The sequence below is a fragment of the Candida oxycetoniae genome (genome assembly GCF_023343755.2).
Source record: "Candida oxycetoniae strain CBS 10844 chromosome Unknown scaffold2, whole genome shotgun sequence".
Lineage (NCBI taxonomy): Eukaryota > Fungi > Ascomycota > Pichiomycetes > Serinales > Debaryomycetaceae > Lodderomyces > Lodderomyces oxycetoniae.
Genome location: NW_026055369.1, coordinates 177,782 through 193,449, shown reverse-complemented (window position 1 = coordinate 193,449; position 15,668 = coordinate 177,782). Strand labels below are relative to the sequence as shown.

General features: G+C 35.9%; 4 protein-coding genes across 4 annotated transcripts; 1 reads left to right on the top strand and 3 right to left on the bottom strand. All coding sequences in view use genetic code 12, as the record gives it.

Moving 5' to 3' along the window:
* Positions 1 to 42: 42 nt before the first annotated feature.
* On the bottom strand, positions 43 to 561 carry KGF56_001376 (uncharacterized protein; the record flags this gene model as incomplete). The annotated part of the gene is made up of 1 exon (XM_049322492.1): positions 43 to 561. One exon carries the CDS (start codon positions 559 to 561, stop codon positions 43 to 45), a length of 519 nt encoding a protein of 172 aa, XP_049181514.1.
* Positions 562 to 5,092: 4,531 nt separating this feature from the next.
* On the bottom strand, positions 5,093 to 5,686 carry KGF56_001375 (uncharacterized protein; the record flags this gene model as incomplete). Its single annotated transcript, XM_049322491.1, has 1 exon — positions 5,093 to 5,686. The coding sequence occupies one exon, from the start codon at positions 5,684 to 5,686 to the stop codon at positions 5,093 to 5,095; it is 594 nt and encodes a 197-aa protein (XP_049181513.1).
* Positions 5,687 to 10,127: 4,441 nt separating this feature from the next.
* MSB2 (Msb2p) lies at positions 10,128 to 13,262 on the top strand (the record flags this gene model as incomplete). Its single annotated transcript, XM_049322490.1, has 1 exon — positions 10,128 to 13,262. The coding sequence occupies one exon, from the start codon at positions 10,128 to 10,130 to the stop codon at positions 13,260 to 13,262; it is 3,135 nt and encodes a 1,044-aa protein (XP_049181512.1).
* A 484-nt stretch (positions 13,263 to 13,746) lies between these two features.
* KGF56_001373 (uncharacterized protein) lies at positions 13,747 to 15,504 on the bottom strand (the record flags this gene model as incomplete). The annotated part of the gene is made up of 1 exon (XM_049322489.1): positions 13,747 to 15,504. The coding sequence occupies one exon, from the start codon at positions 15,502 to 15,504 to the stop codon at positions 13,747 to 13,749; it is 1,758 nt and encodes a 585-aa protein (XP_049181511.1).
* Between the last annotated feature and the right edge of the window lie 164 nt (positions 15,505 to 15,668).

Below are 15,668 nucleotides of genomic sequence, written 5' to 3'. Positions count from 1 at the left end.
TTTTTTTTTTAGTGGTGAATGTATTATAGTACCAACCGACACTCACAAAGCAGTCAACCATTTTCTATAATTGTGTGAAGTTGAATTCAACAAATCACTTGTTGATTTTTCATTCTTGTCACTAGAGTTATTTGTAGTTTGAGTATAATTGATATTGGACCTTACAGAGTAATTCAAGTCAAAATAATTCAAATCGGAATAATCGTCATTGCCTTCGACATCAACTAAATGTGTCTGCATGAATGGCGATGATCCTGGACCCAAATGTAGTTGCTGCTGTTGCTGCAAATATAAGGCTGGTGTTAACAAGGGAGAGACTAATTCCGACGAAGTTTGAGAAAGATCCGACGTTGAAGGATTAGATAGGCGTACTGACGAAGCTGACGACGTTGTAGATGATGTCAATGAAGATGTAGTACCTGTTGTATTGGCATTGGTGGTGGCCGAATCTAGTGATGATTGGTATTCAATCATCTTACACTCTTCGGAGCAATACACCAGATTTGTTGGACACAATTTGTCGCAGTGTATACAGTAGTTGTTAAATGCAAAGTCCGACATTGATTCGTATATATGTGGATGTGTATAAAAGTTTATGAAATGCTAATGAACAAAAAAAAAATAAAGGTAGGGAAACGTGTATAAAAAAAAGTGTATGTACTTCACGGATTTCTTGAAGTTAAAATGCAATAGCAGTAAAAGCCTATACCTGAGAATGGTCTGTGAAAGGGTGTAGGTAACGCTTGTATAATGACTCTTGGAGGTAAGTCGGTATTGAATTAAAGAAAATGATAGAAAACTAGGTATTGAAAAGTTTTTCATAAATCTGAGGGATATTTACTAGACTTTATACAAGTTCAATTGGTATTATGCTACCATATGCTCGTTTACTATGGCTAGAGTATGCAATATGCAAAGGGGGAAGCCATAATGAGTAATAGTTTATTTATTTTTTTTTTTTTTTATTTTTTTTTTTTTAAAGGAATAAAGTTTTTCATGGTCATGAATTGTTGCCTACTTTAGGTTGAGTGGAGTACACAAAACGGAAAAACCACAGTTTTTCAATCTCGGCTTTGGCTTTTGTGGATTAGTGCCAATAGCAAAAGTTTTACAATAAAGAAGGACTTAGGACCAAGGTAAGAAGAAGAAGAAGAAGAAGAGGAAAAAGTGCACGGACGAAGCAGTACTGGAGAGGGGGGAGGGGGGGGGGGGGGGGGGTTGAGGGTGATAAGTGAGTGATAGTGGTAGTAGCAAATCACAGTGGGAAACGTTATACGGTTAAGAGTCCCCCAGTTATTTGTTTAGTCCCTTGTTTTTCAGTTGCAAGATTAAAAACTGAACTGGAATAAGTCCAGATCGCATATGTATGTTCAAGCGATATTTTTGAGTTTCATGTTTGCTTCAAAATTCATTTTATGCACGGGATTTGCACTTACACAGACCGCGCATTACTCCTCCCACTAAGTCGGTTGTAGACCCACCACCATCGCTTATAAATATTTATTAAATAAGAAAAAAAAAAAATAAAAAAACCTTTATAGGCAAAAAAAAGATGGTTCGAACAGAGTGCAAGTGGTGACATCGTTACATATTTTTCCTTTTCATTTTTCTTCTTTCTCATGGTGGTGATCCAAATTAAATATTTAGTGATTAGTATTTATCAAAACAACGCCTTGGAAACACCCTGTAAACCATTTTAACCATCTACTCTTAAGTCCCCTCCTCCCCCTCCTCCTCCCCTCCTCCCCTCTCCTCGTTTGTCGTTTACGTTTACTTTTTCATTTCTCATTCTCATTCCTACTACGAATTTGCAAATATGCAATATTTGCGTTTATCTAGGGTAGTGCACGTTTACTCAAAGTTTAGTTTTGCCAAAAGTGACGTTTTTTTTATTATTATTACCACTATTTTGTGTCTAGCAAGCAATAAAAAAAAAATCAGAAAGCTCTCCACTAATAGCCAAGGAGTCTTTCAGAAGTGGTAGTCTCCTCATTATTCAAGTAAATTCAAGTCTAGAAAAGTTATCATATCATCCCCTCATTCTGATGTGCTTTGAGTAAACAATCAAAAGTAAAAATATTTCTTCCTTTAATTGGAAGTTATCACAACAAAAGTAGGCTTACCAAAAAATGAAAAAAAACTCATTGCCATAATGGCCCTGGGAAGAACGAGGCCACGCCATGTCATGTTTCACAATTTTGAGTTAGTCACATACTAGGGTAGAAACACGCATGTTACCCCCTTAACCTCGTGCCCCGAACTCCCCATTCTTATAACTGCATAACCTCCCCAATGTGCATAATAGGTCTGTCTATCTTTTTTGCTCCTCTCTGCAACACGTGGTTAGGTAGCTCTAAAAATAAAAAAACGAACAACAAAATAAAAATATCCGTATTATTTCCAGAGGTTAACACCAGACGGAAATATTCCTCAGGATGAAACGTCTCGGCAAAAATTATGCCTGTTTCGCCCTAATCACTGTCTCCACACCACGGAGTACCAATTTCGTTCTAGATTCAATATCTTATAGGTACCAAAAAAAAAAAAAAAGAAATCAATATAGTAACATACATATTATACATATGTATATATATATTTTTTTTCCCTCGCCGACATTGGTACCACCAACATCGCAACCTACAGGCAGACCCAAACGGTCCAACGTTTTATTTCCCTACCTAGTTTGCTCTTGATTATTCAATTCAGTCTTGACTTTTTTTTTATTCAATTGTCTTGACTTTTTTTTTATTCAATTGTCTTGACTCTCTTTTCTTGATCATATCTTCCGTTTTTGCCTTTTCTTCATTCTCACGTTTTCTTTTTGTATTGCCTAAAAATGCACTATATTAAGTTTAAAACAAAAGTTAAGGATAACATCTTATTCCAACCACGCTGTGACCACCTGATTTTTTTTTTTTTTTTTTTTTTTTTTTTTTTTTTTTTTTTTTTTTTTTTTTTTTTNCCCATTTTTTTTTTTTTTTTTTTTTTTTTTTTTTTTTTACTTTTATAAATGAGAAGCTTTTTTTTTTCTACTAATCTCGACCTCCACATAATGAAAACGACCCTCCCAAAAAAAAAAGCTCTAGTAAATGGGAGAAAGAGGAAAGGATGGTAATGATTTTTTTTATTTTTCGCTTTTTTTGGGGGAAAGGGATAAAGACGAAATGCTATTTACATAAATGAAAATTACTTTGTTCCGATTCTTCACATCTTCCTCAATTTCCTACATCTATATCATTCTCGCCATACATAATCAATCAAGTAGCAGCGCGCTTTCTTTGATTGTCTTTAGCTTTCTTTCTTTTACTGAAGGTGTGTATTTTAGTGCCGAAAAAGTCACTGAATCAAGAAAACAACAACTAATTAAGCCAAGCATGAGTAAATTTCTCACTCTTAGTTCCTAGTGGGAGGGAGAGAGTGTGTGTCCAAGAAGGGGAGGGAAGATAGTAAAAGAAAAGCCTACTGTATATTACTCTATACTTCCGACTTTCCTAATAAGGAAAAAGGGAAAAAAGGCCAACTTGTCTTTCCCTTCCCCTTTTTCATTCCTATTCACCTTCACCTTCACCTTTACCTTTACCTTCACCTTCACCTTCCTGTTCCCTTTTGTTTGTGAATATGATAGAAAAGGGAAATACCGTAATAGTAAACAATACAAAAAAATATCATTCATTGAAAAACAGATAGTTTTCGCAGTACTTGTATAACATTTTTTTTTTCTCCCTGCGTTTTTATGAACAATTCGTTGCTCTTACTCCTAGATGAGGGATGAATACCGCATTAGAACTAGTTGACAAAAGTGTATGACTGATTTTGAAACTATTTATTTTCGTATGTACAATAAAAAGAGTCCATTTTTTTTTCTTGAACTTGCCCTCTAAGCTTAGTTGGATGATTTGCGCTTCTTGTAATATTACGCTATGATTCCAACTAAATTTGCAACTAAACTAAATAAGCGCCTGGGTATCTAAAAGAAATAAATGCAAAGGTATACATATAGTAGTGTGTACAATTTGAGCACAAATACTCATTATGCCGTTACATGTTAACTTCAATATATTAGATACGTATGACCAACAAAAGCTCCCTGCTTATCCATCTTCACTGCCTCGTTTTCTTTAGAGGGGAAAATGGTATTAATTATTTCACAGGGCCGAAAAATAAAGAGGAGGTGATTATATGTACCTAATATAATCGATAGATTTATAATTAAGGAAGATGGAAAAGAAATGAAAAGAAAAGATATTGAAAATCAAAGCAACCAATAGTGTGGTAGGGGCATTCGGAAAAAACAGCTTGAGAAAAGAAAAGAGAGGCCCTTTAAAAAACTGACTCCAAAATCAGTATACTTCTCTCTCTCTCCCTTTCTGTATGCCAAAAAAAAAAAAAGATGGAGTGCAGAAAACAATCAAAAAGATCAAAAAGATTACCATATAGCCCCTTATGCTTATTAGGGACAAATGCGTCAAAAATCTAAAAATAGAACACCCCAAAAATATTTTTTCTCCTTTCTGATAAAAACGCACTTTTATTATTAGAAAATAGAGGGGACTGGTGTGAATGGTAAAGGAAACTTTATGCTCTTATCTAAATTGTTAAACTAGTATATAAATTGAAAATCATATTAGATCAGTTGTTATAACCATATTGAAGAAAAAACAACTGTATTTTCGGTCAGGCACATGATTAATATTTTTTTATCAACTGTCTTGATTAATTGTCTTTGTATAATTGATATATAGAGCGGATTCATTTGTAAACCATTTGTCGCATTTCTATGCCTATGTCACACTAGTTTGGAGTGTTTATTCAAGTTGACATTTAAAAAGCATACTTTAGATGTGATATAGATCTCTTTTAATTATACATTTATTTCTGGTTCTACTTTTCCAGTTTGCTCATGTCCGGTTAGACTATCGACAGGAGGTCTGAAAAGAGAGAGAAGAAGAGAAACGAGACATTTTCTTTTCTTTAGGTTTCACTTTATCAAGGACAAGTCGTTCAAATATTTTCGTATTCCCCATTGATTAAACTTCTGGAAAAACACTATTGCTACAATACATATTTATGTATTTGTAATATCTCTCCATTTTCACGCACTCTTGTACTTGTACTTTAACTGATTCAAATCCTCTACTGATTCACCAATCTCTTGAAACCAATACTTGAATAAAATTGGCAAACTCCAATTCAAACTAGATAGTACGGCAAAATAGTAAACTTGTTTCTTCGTAAGATCCATCCATATTATTTGTAGAGAAATCAAACCACTTATTACAGTGATCCATTTGTGTAATTTGCGTATTTGAAATGGTGGTTCAATTGTAGTAATTATATTCAAACAAATGTTCAACAAGAGCAATAAACTGGTCAAGTTATCCAAATCGGCCGCAGCATTCCGATATTTCAATGAAATTACGGTGATTGTAATTATTTCAATTATGTAAAGGTAAATCAATTGTCTTTTGCGTTTAGAGTATTGCTCCTGGTTGTATATACTCAATTCTTTGATGTATTCTATTTGGTCTTCTTCGTCTAGTAATGCCGAAGAGGATTGATCTAGAACTAGCTTGTCCAATTTGCGTAGCCTGCTGCCACTACTGCTACTACTTTTTTTGTTACTGCTACCGCTATTTTTGCCACTTTTGCTAATATAGGAGTCGTTGCCCTTGTTGGTGGTGGTCATTTATAGTTTTACAGATGTATATAGAGTTGTGGCGTATAATGTCATTTTACTTATTTTTTTTTTTTTTTCTTTTGCATGATTGTTGAAAAAAAAATATTGAAACACATTAGTAGCGGGTCGTATTTTGGCGTCTTGTATAATAGATGGCTAGGAAGAGAGGGATTGAAAATAATCTAGAGGGAAGTAGAAGTGAGAAAACGTGTTTGCTTAACAGGTTGGGATTTGAATTTAGGTGTAACCAACTAGACCGTTTCTGTCTAAGTTCCAACTCGTTTGCAAACAAGTCAGTAGTGAGCATTTGCTTTTAATGTTCTGCGCAATGGTCCCATACAGGAGGAATACCAAAAGTTTCACTAAACTTCTGGTTTCAGTAAACTTCTGATTTCAATAAACTTTTGATTTCAGTAAACTTCTGGTTTCAGTAAACTTCTGATTTCAATAAACTTCTGATTTCAATAAACTTCTGGTTTCAATAAACTTCTGGGTTCTTTCTTTTGCCGAACCTACCATCACAATGACAACCGCGAAAGTAATTCATTCTAGACGGCGAATTCCTCTTTTATGGATTTGGAAAATAAACAGTGAAAGAAGCTTTTCCTCGAGTTATAGGGATGAAAAATTTACGGATAGAAAAGACCAAGACAAGAAAATTTCTCTCAACAAAGAACATGACAAATCAAGTCAAGACATAGATACGTAGAGATACGCAGATAAACGATTTTTCTTTCTTTTTTCTTTTCACTCTTATTTTGTAGCAAATGAAATAGTTAAAAAGTTTAGCGAGTATTTTCAAATTGTCATTGGTTTAACAGGATTCAATATATTTCTTGAACTACTCATTTGGCAAAAATGAGTAAGGAAAAAAAAAAGCACCAAAATTTACCAACACTTTCTCCATGTTTCATTTATTCTTTTGTGTTACCAAATACCCGATTCGGTAAAAAACGTTTTTAATAATGAATGTATACACAGTACATGTCCAGATTCAATTCTCAAGCAACGGGTGTTCAGGCCTGTTGATGTCAGTATTTTATTGGCTGAACCATTATACATCGAGGTAGCGATTAATGTTCAAACTTGTTTTGAGCTGTACTCAAGTTTCTTTTGAATCTGAGCTAATTTCAGTGCATCCAAGTAAGTAATTGTGTTTGCCAAATTAGAATAAACAACTCGTTAAACTGAAAAACCAAACAAACCATAATCTCTTTTTTATTGTTTACCAAATAGTTTGCTTGAATTGAGACTATTTGCATGGCAACATTCATTTTTTGAACGATGTTTTGACGAAGAGAAAGGGTCTTTTAAAATAAACTCATAGTTTTAGTACCAAAAAAAAAGAAACAGAAAAACCGAGGCGCAGCAATAGAGTCAAGAAAGAATTTACAAACCCGACATTAGGGAGCGGAGCGAGCTAGTGGATATAGATCTAAATGATCCTCGATTATCAGGATACTTTGTAGCTTGTTACGAAACCATCTCGCTTTGCTCAAGAACACTTTGCAGCTTATTACGAAACCATCTCGCTTTGCTCGAGAACACTTTGCAGCTTATTACGAAACCATCTCGCTTTGCTCGAGAACACTTTGTAGCTTGTTACGAAACCATCTTGCTTTGCTCGATAGTGTCTGAGTAGATTGTTCTAATAGAGCAGTATATAGTATCAACCTCGTGCATCATTTAGGTGTGGAGAGGAGGGAACAAACATAAAAACGGAAAATAAACAAGTCCAAATTTTTTCTTTTTTTTTTTTTTTTGGAAAAGTAAAAGCCTTTCACCTCGTAATCATAAATGGTTTACTTGTAAAGTCAAATACATTGACGATAAATGAACCACTTTGGTCATACACATTAGAGGAGTATCGAAACAGCAGGCGTAAGAGGAAGGGAAAGGTCACTACTTTTGAATAGGCTTAGTTAGTGTGAAAAATGAACAAATCAAGGTTCTTATTCCCATTAAGGCCAATCCTCCATCCCCTCAGCTCCTCCATATATATATATATTTTTTTTAAATTTTTGCAAATCCTGCAAACACTTTAATTTCTGTATTTATGCATATTCTGCACTCCACCGTAATTTCTGTTTTCATACAAATTCTATCTATATTAAGAGATTCAAGTTGTGTTTCTTGTCATCCGAGGAAGATAGTGGTAATCATGGTTGGCGTTGGCGCTTGAGATAACCGCGTGTTGGACAGTATCAATTTGTAACCAACTTTAATAATAATTTTTTTTAACGCTTTACTTTGAGATTTCAGTGTCTAGTGTTTCCTCACTCTTTAAAAAGATCATGCCATGGTCCATTATTTGCACCTGAAGCACACTACTAGATTGTTACTCCACTATCGAGCAGAGCGAGATAGTGAAGTGTTTTATGTCGATGCCAGCTAATAATTCCCCACTCGATAGTGTCGAGTTTCATGAGCACGCTGACTAGATTGTTACTCCACTATCTCGCTCTACTCGATGGTGAAGGTCTTGCTAGCGCCACGCCTATATAAAAGTGTTTCATACAAAGTGTATGCCCAGTAAAAAGAGTGACGCTGACAACTTGGACTTGCAAAAGTAAGCTTTTTTTTTTTTTTTTTTTTACTTACAAGTTTTAAAATAATATGTTGAGGATGTTTTTCCAATTGAGAAAGGAAAGGGTATAGGCTGATTTATACCTGAGTATGCCATGATTGAGGCGTGACTGATCACAAGTAACAACGATTTTCAAGTTCGTAACGGATTCTTTTTAAACCCGCCAGTTCATAACCTATTCTTTTTGAAATTCGCCAGTTCATAACCTATTCTTTTTGAAAATTGCCAGTTCATAATCTATTCTTTTTGAATCCGCCAGGTTCTAGTTCCAGATCCATTAGATTTACACGATGGAATTTTTTTTTTTTGGATTTTTATTGCCTATTATGAACATTAAAGCTCGTTTCAAGAAGGAATGGAAAACAAAAAAGCCTAATGATAATATAAACGCTACCAAATGTCATTACTAGAGGTGTGGGTGTGGGTGTGGGTGTGGGTGTGGGTGTGCGGTTGTGTGTGGTTGTGTCAGAGAAAATGTAAAGAGTGATAAAAAAAAAAAAAATACAGAAGCTTAAATATTTTTTTTTATTTATTTAGACGCGCTTGTTTATGTCTCGTGTAAAGCTTATAGTTATTTTCTTCCTTTTATGGGTAAGGGTAAAAATAAATAGTGTTTATCATTTGATACTTTTTGACCACAATAACTAATGGAGCTTGGGTATAAGGTTGTACAATAAAAATATTGCTGGTATGGCTTGAGACTTTGAGGTGAAAACGATCAAGCAGAAAAGAGAAGCTTAATTTTACACTTTGCAGTGATTTATTCCTATTTAAACTTGTTTTGTTTACGAAGGAAAAAGTAATAATTTCAGGAAAAAGGTTATAATTTCAGGAAAAAGGCTACAGTTTCAGGAAAAAGGGCTACAACTCTAGAGGGGAGCGCGCGGTATCTCTGAGATGATCAAGAGTTCTAGTTCTTCTTTTGCCTTTTCTTCTCTTATTTGTTCTAATTTTTTTTTTTTTTTTTTTTTGTTGTTGTTGTTGTTGTTGTTCGTGTAGTAGTTGAATTTTGATGTACTTGTGGTAGCATCGGCAAGGGTTATAATTAATATATAGAATACGAATTCTTATATTTCCTATATATTATTTATACATCTTATCTTCACTTCAAACTTGTTTAACTAACAACCACTCAGGTAACGAACCCTACAACTAGCAAACCTTACAACCAACGAACTAACCTGTAAGTTGAACCGTCCACCAACAGATAAAACTGGCAGAGAGAGTGAAAAACTGACAGAGAGAGTAAAAGACTGACAAAGAGAGTATTAGACTCACAGATTGTAAGAAAAAAAAAAGATCCCTTTATCCCTTGTCGTCACTTTACAACTTATAGACAACAAGTCACCCATTCTTTTTCCATTCCTGTCTGTGCGTGTTTGTTTTTCTTCTTGCTCCCCTTTAACAGTTTTTTTTATATTCCTATTTCAACTTCTTTTTTCCCTCCCCATTTCAGCGTTCCCAACACTTTGAGATATTGAATTACTTTTGATTTCATTACTAAAAGGAGGAAACTCATTCAAACCCGTGGTGATAAAAAATTTTGAAGAAAAAAAAATTTTTTTTGGGAAGAGATTATCAGATTCACCAAAATTCGTTGAACTCTTTTCTTTTCCTCCCTTTATTACCAACTATTTCCCTTGTCATTCATTCGTTTTATTATAACCACGCCAACTAAAGAAAAAGGAAATAAGACATCTAATCGGTATCCTCCACCACCACTTTTTCACTAAATTACCAACTATAGTCACTCATTACAATAACTTGCCCATTTGCCCATTTGCCTGCCCTTACATCCCAGTTACCTCCCAGTTACCCCATTTTGCCTCCTATTTTAATCTTAAGCTACTGCTATTTTAAGCAATGTTGTCAAATATAAAATTGAGTCTCGCTTCAGCCGTGTATGTGCTTTCATTCGTTTCTTCAACCAATGCTTTACATGTGCCTCAGCATTTGGAAATTAGGGATAACAACAGCAAGAAGGAGTCACCATCCTTAACTGCGTCACCCGCAACCAATACATATTCCCTGGAGAGCGATATAAATACACTGTCTAACTCAATAAAAGCGAGATCAGTATCAGAAGAACCAAATCAATTTTTGAATTCATTTCAAGAAATTGTAAACAATATTCTCAGCCCAACTACTACATTAGAGGCGGCTCAAAGCAGCACTGAAGTAGCGTCACCATCATCATCATCATCACCATCAATACAACGGGCACAAGCAATTGCTCAAGATTACACATCACCAAATTCAATATCGCAAAGTTCCGTTAATTCACCAAGAACTCTGCAATCTATACGATACAATTCACCAGTGAATAGTGAAGTTTCGACAAGTAGTAGTTCACCAACAGTTGTTAGAAGTGATACTAGCAGAGGGAATATCTTTTCTCGTCAAAGAACTGCTCTTGCATCAACTACTTCCCAGCAGGTTCTGGTGAATGAACTTCAATCTGAAGAAACTTCATTAATTGAACCATCAACAACAGCGGTTTCTTCCACTGGTTACTCTTCATCAAAGTCCTCCTCCATTGACTCAAATTCAGCTGCAGCACCAAGTTACATTTTATCATCTTTGATGTCTGCTTTACAAACAGGTATAATAACAAGTTCATCAAGAGGCGATACCTATACCAGTGCTCTGGTAAATTCAGCTTCTGGATCATCAAGTGCAACAGCAGCTACTGCTACTGCTACAACTACTACTACTACTGCATCTAGTTCGTCTGACTCGTCCGAAACAGTAGTTCCTTTATACCCAAGTTCATTTAATTCCTTTTCCCTTCAATTAGCTTCTGAAGTTTCATTTTTCCCTTCAATAGCAAGTCAGCTGTATATTTTTGAATCCGATACCGAACAAACTCAAAGTGGTTCATCCTTTTATACATCTACCCCGACATCTTACCAGTCAGACTTTGCTTCCTCAGGTGAACAAGTTCTGGAATCAACAGCAATAGCAAGTGGAGAATCTTCGTGGTATGCTTCTGACCTGGCATCCAGTACCACCTCGTTTGATTTCGAAGACTTTGCCACTACTAGTTTCTTTTGGGCAACTGAAAGTGGCATGGAATCCCAATTTGTTTCATCTGGTGCGTTTTCAAGTTCGGAAACAATTATCGATGCTCCCACCACTTCTATCGAATCTACAGGCGTCAACACTACGGCTGACGCCTTTGATTATGAGACTACTTTGATTTATTCCGATTTCTTTTCATCGATATATGCCGCTTCAAGTACTACTATTGACTTGGACTCTGCATTAGCCAGCACTGCAAGTCCTGTTGAACCAGAAGAAGATACCGCAACTGCGTTTACAGGATCAGCAACCAACTCGACATCTTCATTGTTAGAAGTCACCACTACTGAATTATCTGATTCAACCGATTTGGAAACAGTATCCGCACTTTCTACATCTCTTGCATCTGCTGATTCTTCAGAAACAATTGACTCATTTTCAGCTGTTTCTGGCGCATCATCAGATGAAGCTACGTTGGATACATCTATCACCACTACTACTGAGGCATCTTCTTCTTCGGAGACCTCCGCTGACATTTTCATTGGTTCCGATGCTGATGATGACACTGCGACTGCTACTTCAACAGAATCTTCCGATGAATCGTTAGAGGTTGTTACCACTTCTCAAAGTATAGAGTCGGATGCGTTACAAAGCACTGAAGCCAGTGCTACATCATCAGATGGTTCTGAGGGTATTGAGTCGGATGCATTTGAAACAGGCACGTCCGTTGTTGCATTTGAGAGTGGAAGTTCCACCAGTGATGATCAATCTGTTGCCACAACTACTGGAGAAAGCAGTGCTGATGAATCGAGTCAAGTTGGATACACCACTGCGTCAGACAACACGGTGTCAACTACTGCTTCAGAAGCTGAGTCAACAAGTTCACAAGATGTTCCATCTGAGGTATCAAAAGCACCCGAATACTTATCTTCATCCTCCTCACCCGCATCTTCATTGTCGACATCTGAGCCAGTCGCGGCAGCAGCAGAAGCACCCGCAACTACTTCTACTTCGTCTACGAAGAATTGGTTGCCTTCATCTTTGGTCATGGCTGAAACACCTTCAAGTGGTTTACTTACTGCCTCACAAACAAACAACGTGCAAGCGTCACCCACACCCGATTCCACATCTGGATTACCAAGAGCTATCACTCCCGAAGTCACAGGTAGTTTTGTTGACGGCTATTCCGTGATAACTGTTGGATTTAAAGCGGCATTGAACTATCCGTTTGTTGTTAATCATACAATTACATCAGCTCAAATATTCCTGTTTTTGCCTGATGTTTTGAAGTTTCCATTCAAGGATAGCAAGAAATTTGATAATGTTGCAGTTATTCGGTTGATACCATACCAAGCTTCAAACATTGATTACACAATAACTGTTGCAGAGGTTTACTTCCCAACGGATAGTATCAGTGCATTGAGTCACTATATTACAACTGAGGGTTCTTTAATTTATAGAAATCCCGATCCTACGAGGAACACATTAGCGTCGTTGATTGATAGTAGAATATCCTTGACTGGTTTAGCTGAAAGCAGTGAACAAACATCGAGTTCTTCTTCACATAATGGGGTAACTGTCAACCCTAATGGATCAATGGATGCCACCTACACAGACCAAGAATCAGTCAACAAAGGAAGAGTAGCAGGTATAACCATTGGGGCAGCTGCCGGTTGTGGTATATATATGAGTTTGATGGTTTTGCTATTTAGACGATTCAGAAAGAGTAACAAGAATATCACATTACCCGTGAGTGACTCAGAACTGAATTTCTGCTTATCTGATGAAGGTTCACTTGTGACTACTGAGAGCGGATCCGGATTTTCAGCAATTTTTTCAAGAATTAACCATGGTGGAATAATGAGTGTTCATGATGACCATACAGATCGTGAAACGATGGTGCAACTAGGCAGAAATGGCGGAGAAAATATTTCAGAGCCTGTTCAAGCATCTAATTCATTAGGTTGGTATCATTAAGAAACAACAACAACAACAAAAAAAAAAAAGAAAAGAAAGGCATTTAAGGGGTCAGACTAGTTAGTTTTTTTTTTGTATCCATCCTCGTGATAAGCATCAGTATTGATTGTATGAGAACGGGCTTTAATCAAAATCAAAAAAACAACAAAAAAACAACAAGGTTTTCAAACTAATAGAAACAGAAATCCTTTTGCCCTCCTCCCCCCCCCCTCATCCAGTCCATTTTTATTCCACCCATTTCCAAAATTTTTCTTCAGCATTCATCAATAAGATATATTGAGCTACTCTTGTACAATTGGAAAGAACTAAAAGAGAAAAAGTTATCAAAAAGACGTTTTTTTAATTTTTCCCCACAATAAGTTGATTTTTTATTCGAGTTTCGTTAGATTGAATAGTTTTTACTGTACACTATACCTTTTCCTAAAAAACATTAAAAGAGTTGACATCATTTACATATATATAAATATATATAAAAATTCAAATTTTATGCAACCGAGTTTATGAAATCGTACAAATTGTTGATTAATGTTTCTGCATCTTCATCAAGAACTTCTTCAAGATCGCTCACCAAAGTTTTCTTGCCTTTGAGATTATTTGTTTGAAGGTTTTGGTAAATGACTTCGAGAAGGACATCATCTTTAACACCAAGACAATCTTCTACTAGATCGTCTATTTTTGATTTGATTTGTTCTTTTAGTTCAGGAGACAAGTCATTTATTACTATCGTTTTATTCTCTTCACTTGGTTCAACCTTTGTTTTCGTTTGCTCTCTTTCATGTTGTTGTTCAACTTTAGATTTCTTGAAACTTGGTAGAGTAACTTTTGCTACTTCTTTCTTCTCCTTCTCCTCGTCAAGCTCATCATTCTTCTCTTCTAGTGATCTCTTTGCATTTCTCTGCTTCAAGTATTCATTATAGTTCAGTTCATATAATGTAGCAAGTCCATTCTGGTAATAATTCTTAAACTTATCGATATAATCGAGTTTGTTTTCCAAGAGTTGAGGTTCATAATTGTTGGCAAGTTCCAATTCATGATAAAGTTGCGCTCTTTCATTGATTTCCTTTACCTTCAATTTTGCTAAACGTTGTTCATACTCCTTTGTATCCTCTGCAGTTTCTTCTGCTTTGATCATCGCATTGTATTCTGTATCATTCAACTCCTCGTGCTCGTTTAGTATCTCAATGTCGTCCTCAACAAGTTTTGACGTCGACGTCGCCGTCGCCGACGACGACGACTCATCGACGGCCTTTGTCTTTGTCTTTGTCTGCGCCTCAGCAGCAGCCTCTTGTATTTTCTCGAATAATTTACTCAACTTGTGTTTAGTCTTGTGTCTCTCCGTTTCAATTTGTTTTTGACGGTTTTCTTTCTCAATGGTCAACATCTTAGTTCTGAATCTGATGATATCTCGTATGATTCCTTCCTTCATGTCGTTTGGAACATCAATCAAGTCATTTTTGTCAACCTTGTAATTGCTGTAAGACCTCATAGCTTGATCTAGGTCTTCAAACCCTCTCTGTTTTGAACTTGCATAGTTTTTGGAATTGAATAATATAAGCTTGATTTGGGTCTTTAAGTGATCAGTAATGATACCTGGCTGTACTTTTATCTCAGATAATAATTCGTCAAGCTTATTGCTGTATATAATCTCAACTTTAGGGATAACCTGCATCATATCCAAAAACGTTTCCACAAACCATTTTACATCTTCGAGTTTTTGAAATTTGACAAAAATCACCTTCAGGTCAACAAACTCATAGTTGACTATTGACCAATTGAATTTCCTTTCGAAATCAACATTCAAGTTTATTAGACTGAGTAGCACTTTTTCAACAACGATGCTTTTCAAATTGGGGAAGTTATTAAAAATTATAGTTGATAATTGGTCTTTCAAAGTTTTCGGTCGTATTGACTCGATATCAATGTACAATTTTGGCTCTTGGTTTTCATCAACGACAATATCGGCAGTAGATTCTTCGTTTCTATTTGTCACTTGGGCTCGTTGTCCAGCAGCTGTTTGACTGAGGATTTTGGTATTGTTCAATTCAATTAATTCAGATGCATCAAATTGACTCACTATAGGAAGATTCAAATTAAATGGGGGGGTCAGCTCCAACTCTCTTTGAAAATCATTCGATTCCTCCTTTGAAAATAGTAGCGATAATAGCTTCGAATGGTTGGAAGCAGGGATCGTATACGGCGATACAAACGTTAACGCTAAGCCCGACCTATCAACAGTAACCATCTTTTCCCTCTTGTAAAACCAAACCCACCTACCCTTAGGTCCAATGAGCTGCAATAAAGAAGAGATAAGAAGAGATGAGCTGCAATGAGATGAGATGAGTTTAAGTCGGCGGCTAATTTCAATCACAGCGGAAAAATTCAAAAATTTTTCAGTGCACCCATAGA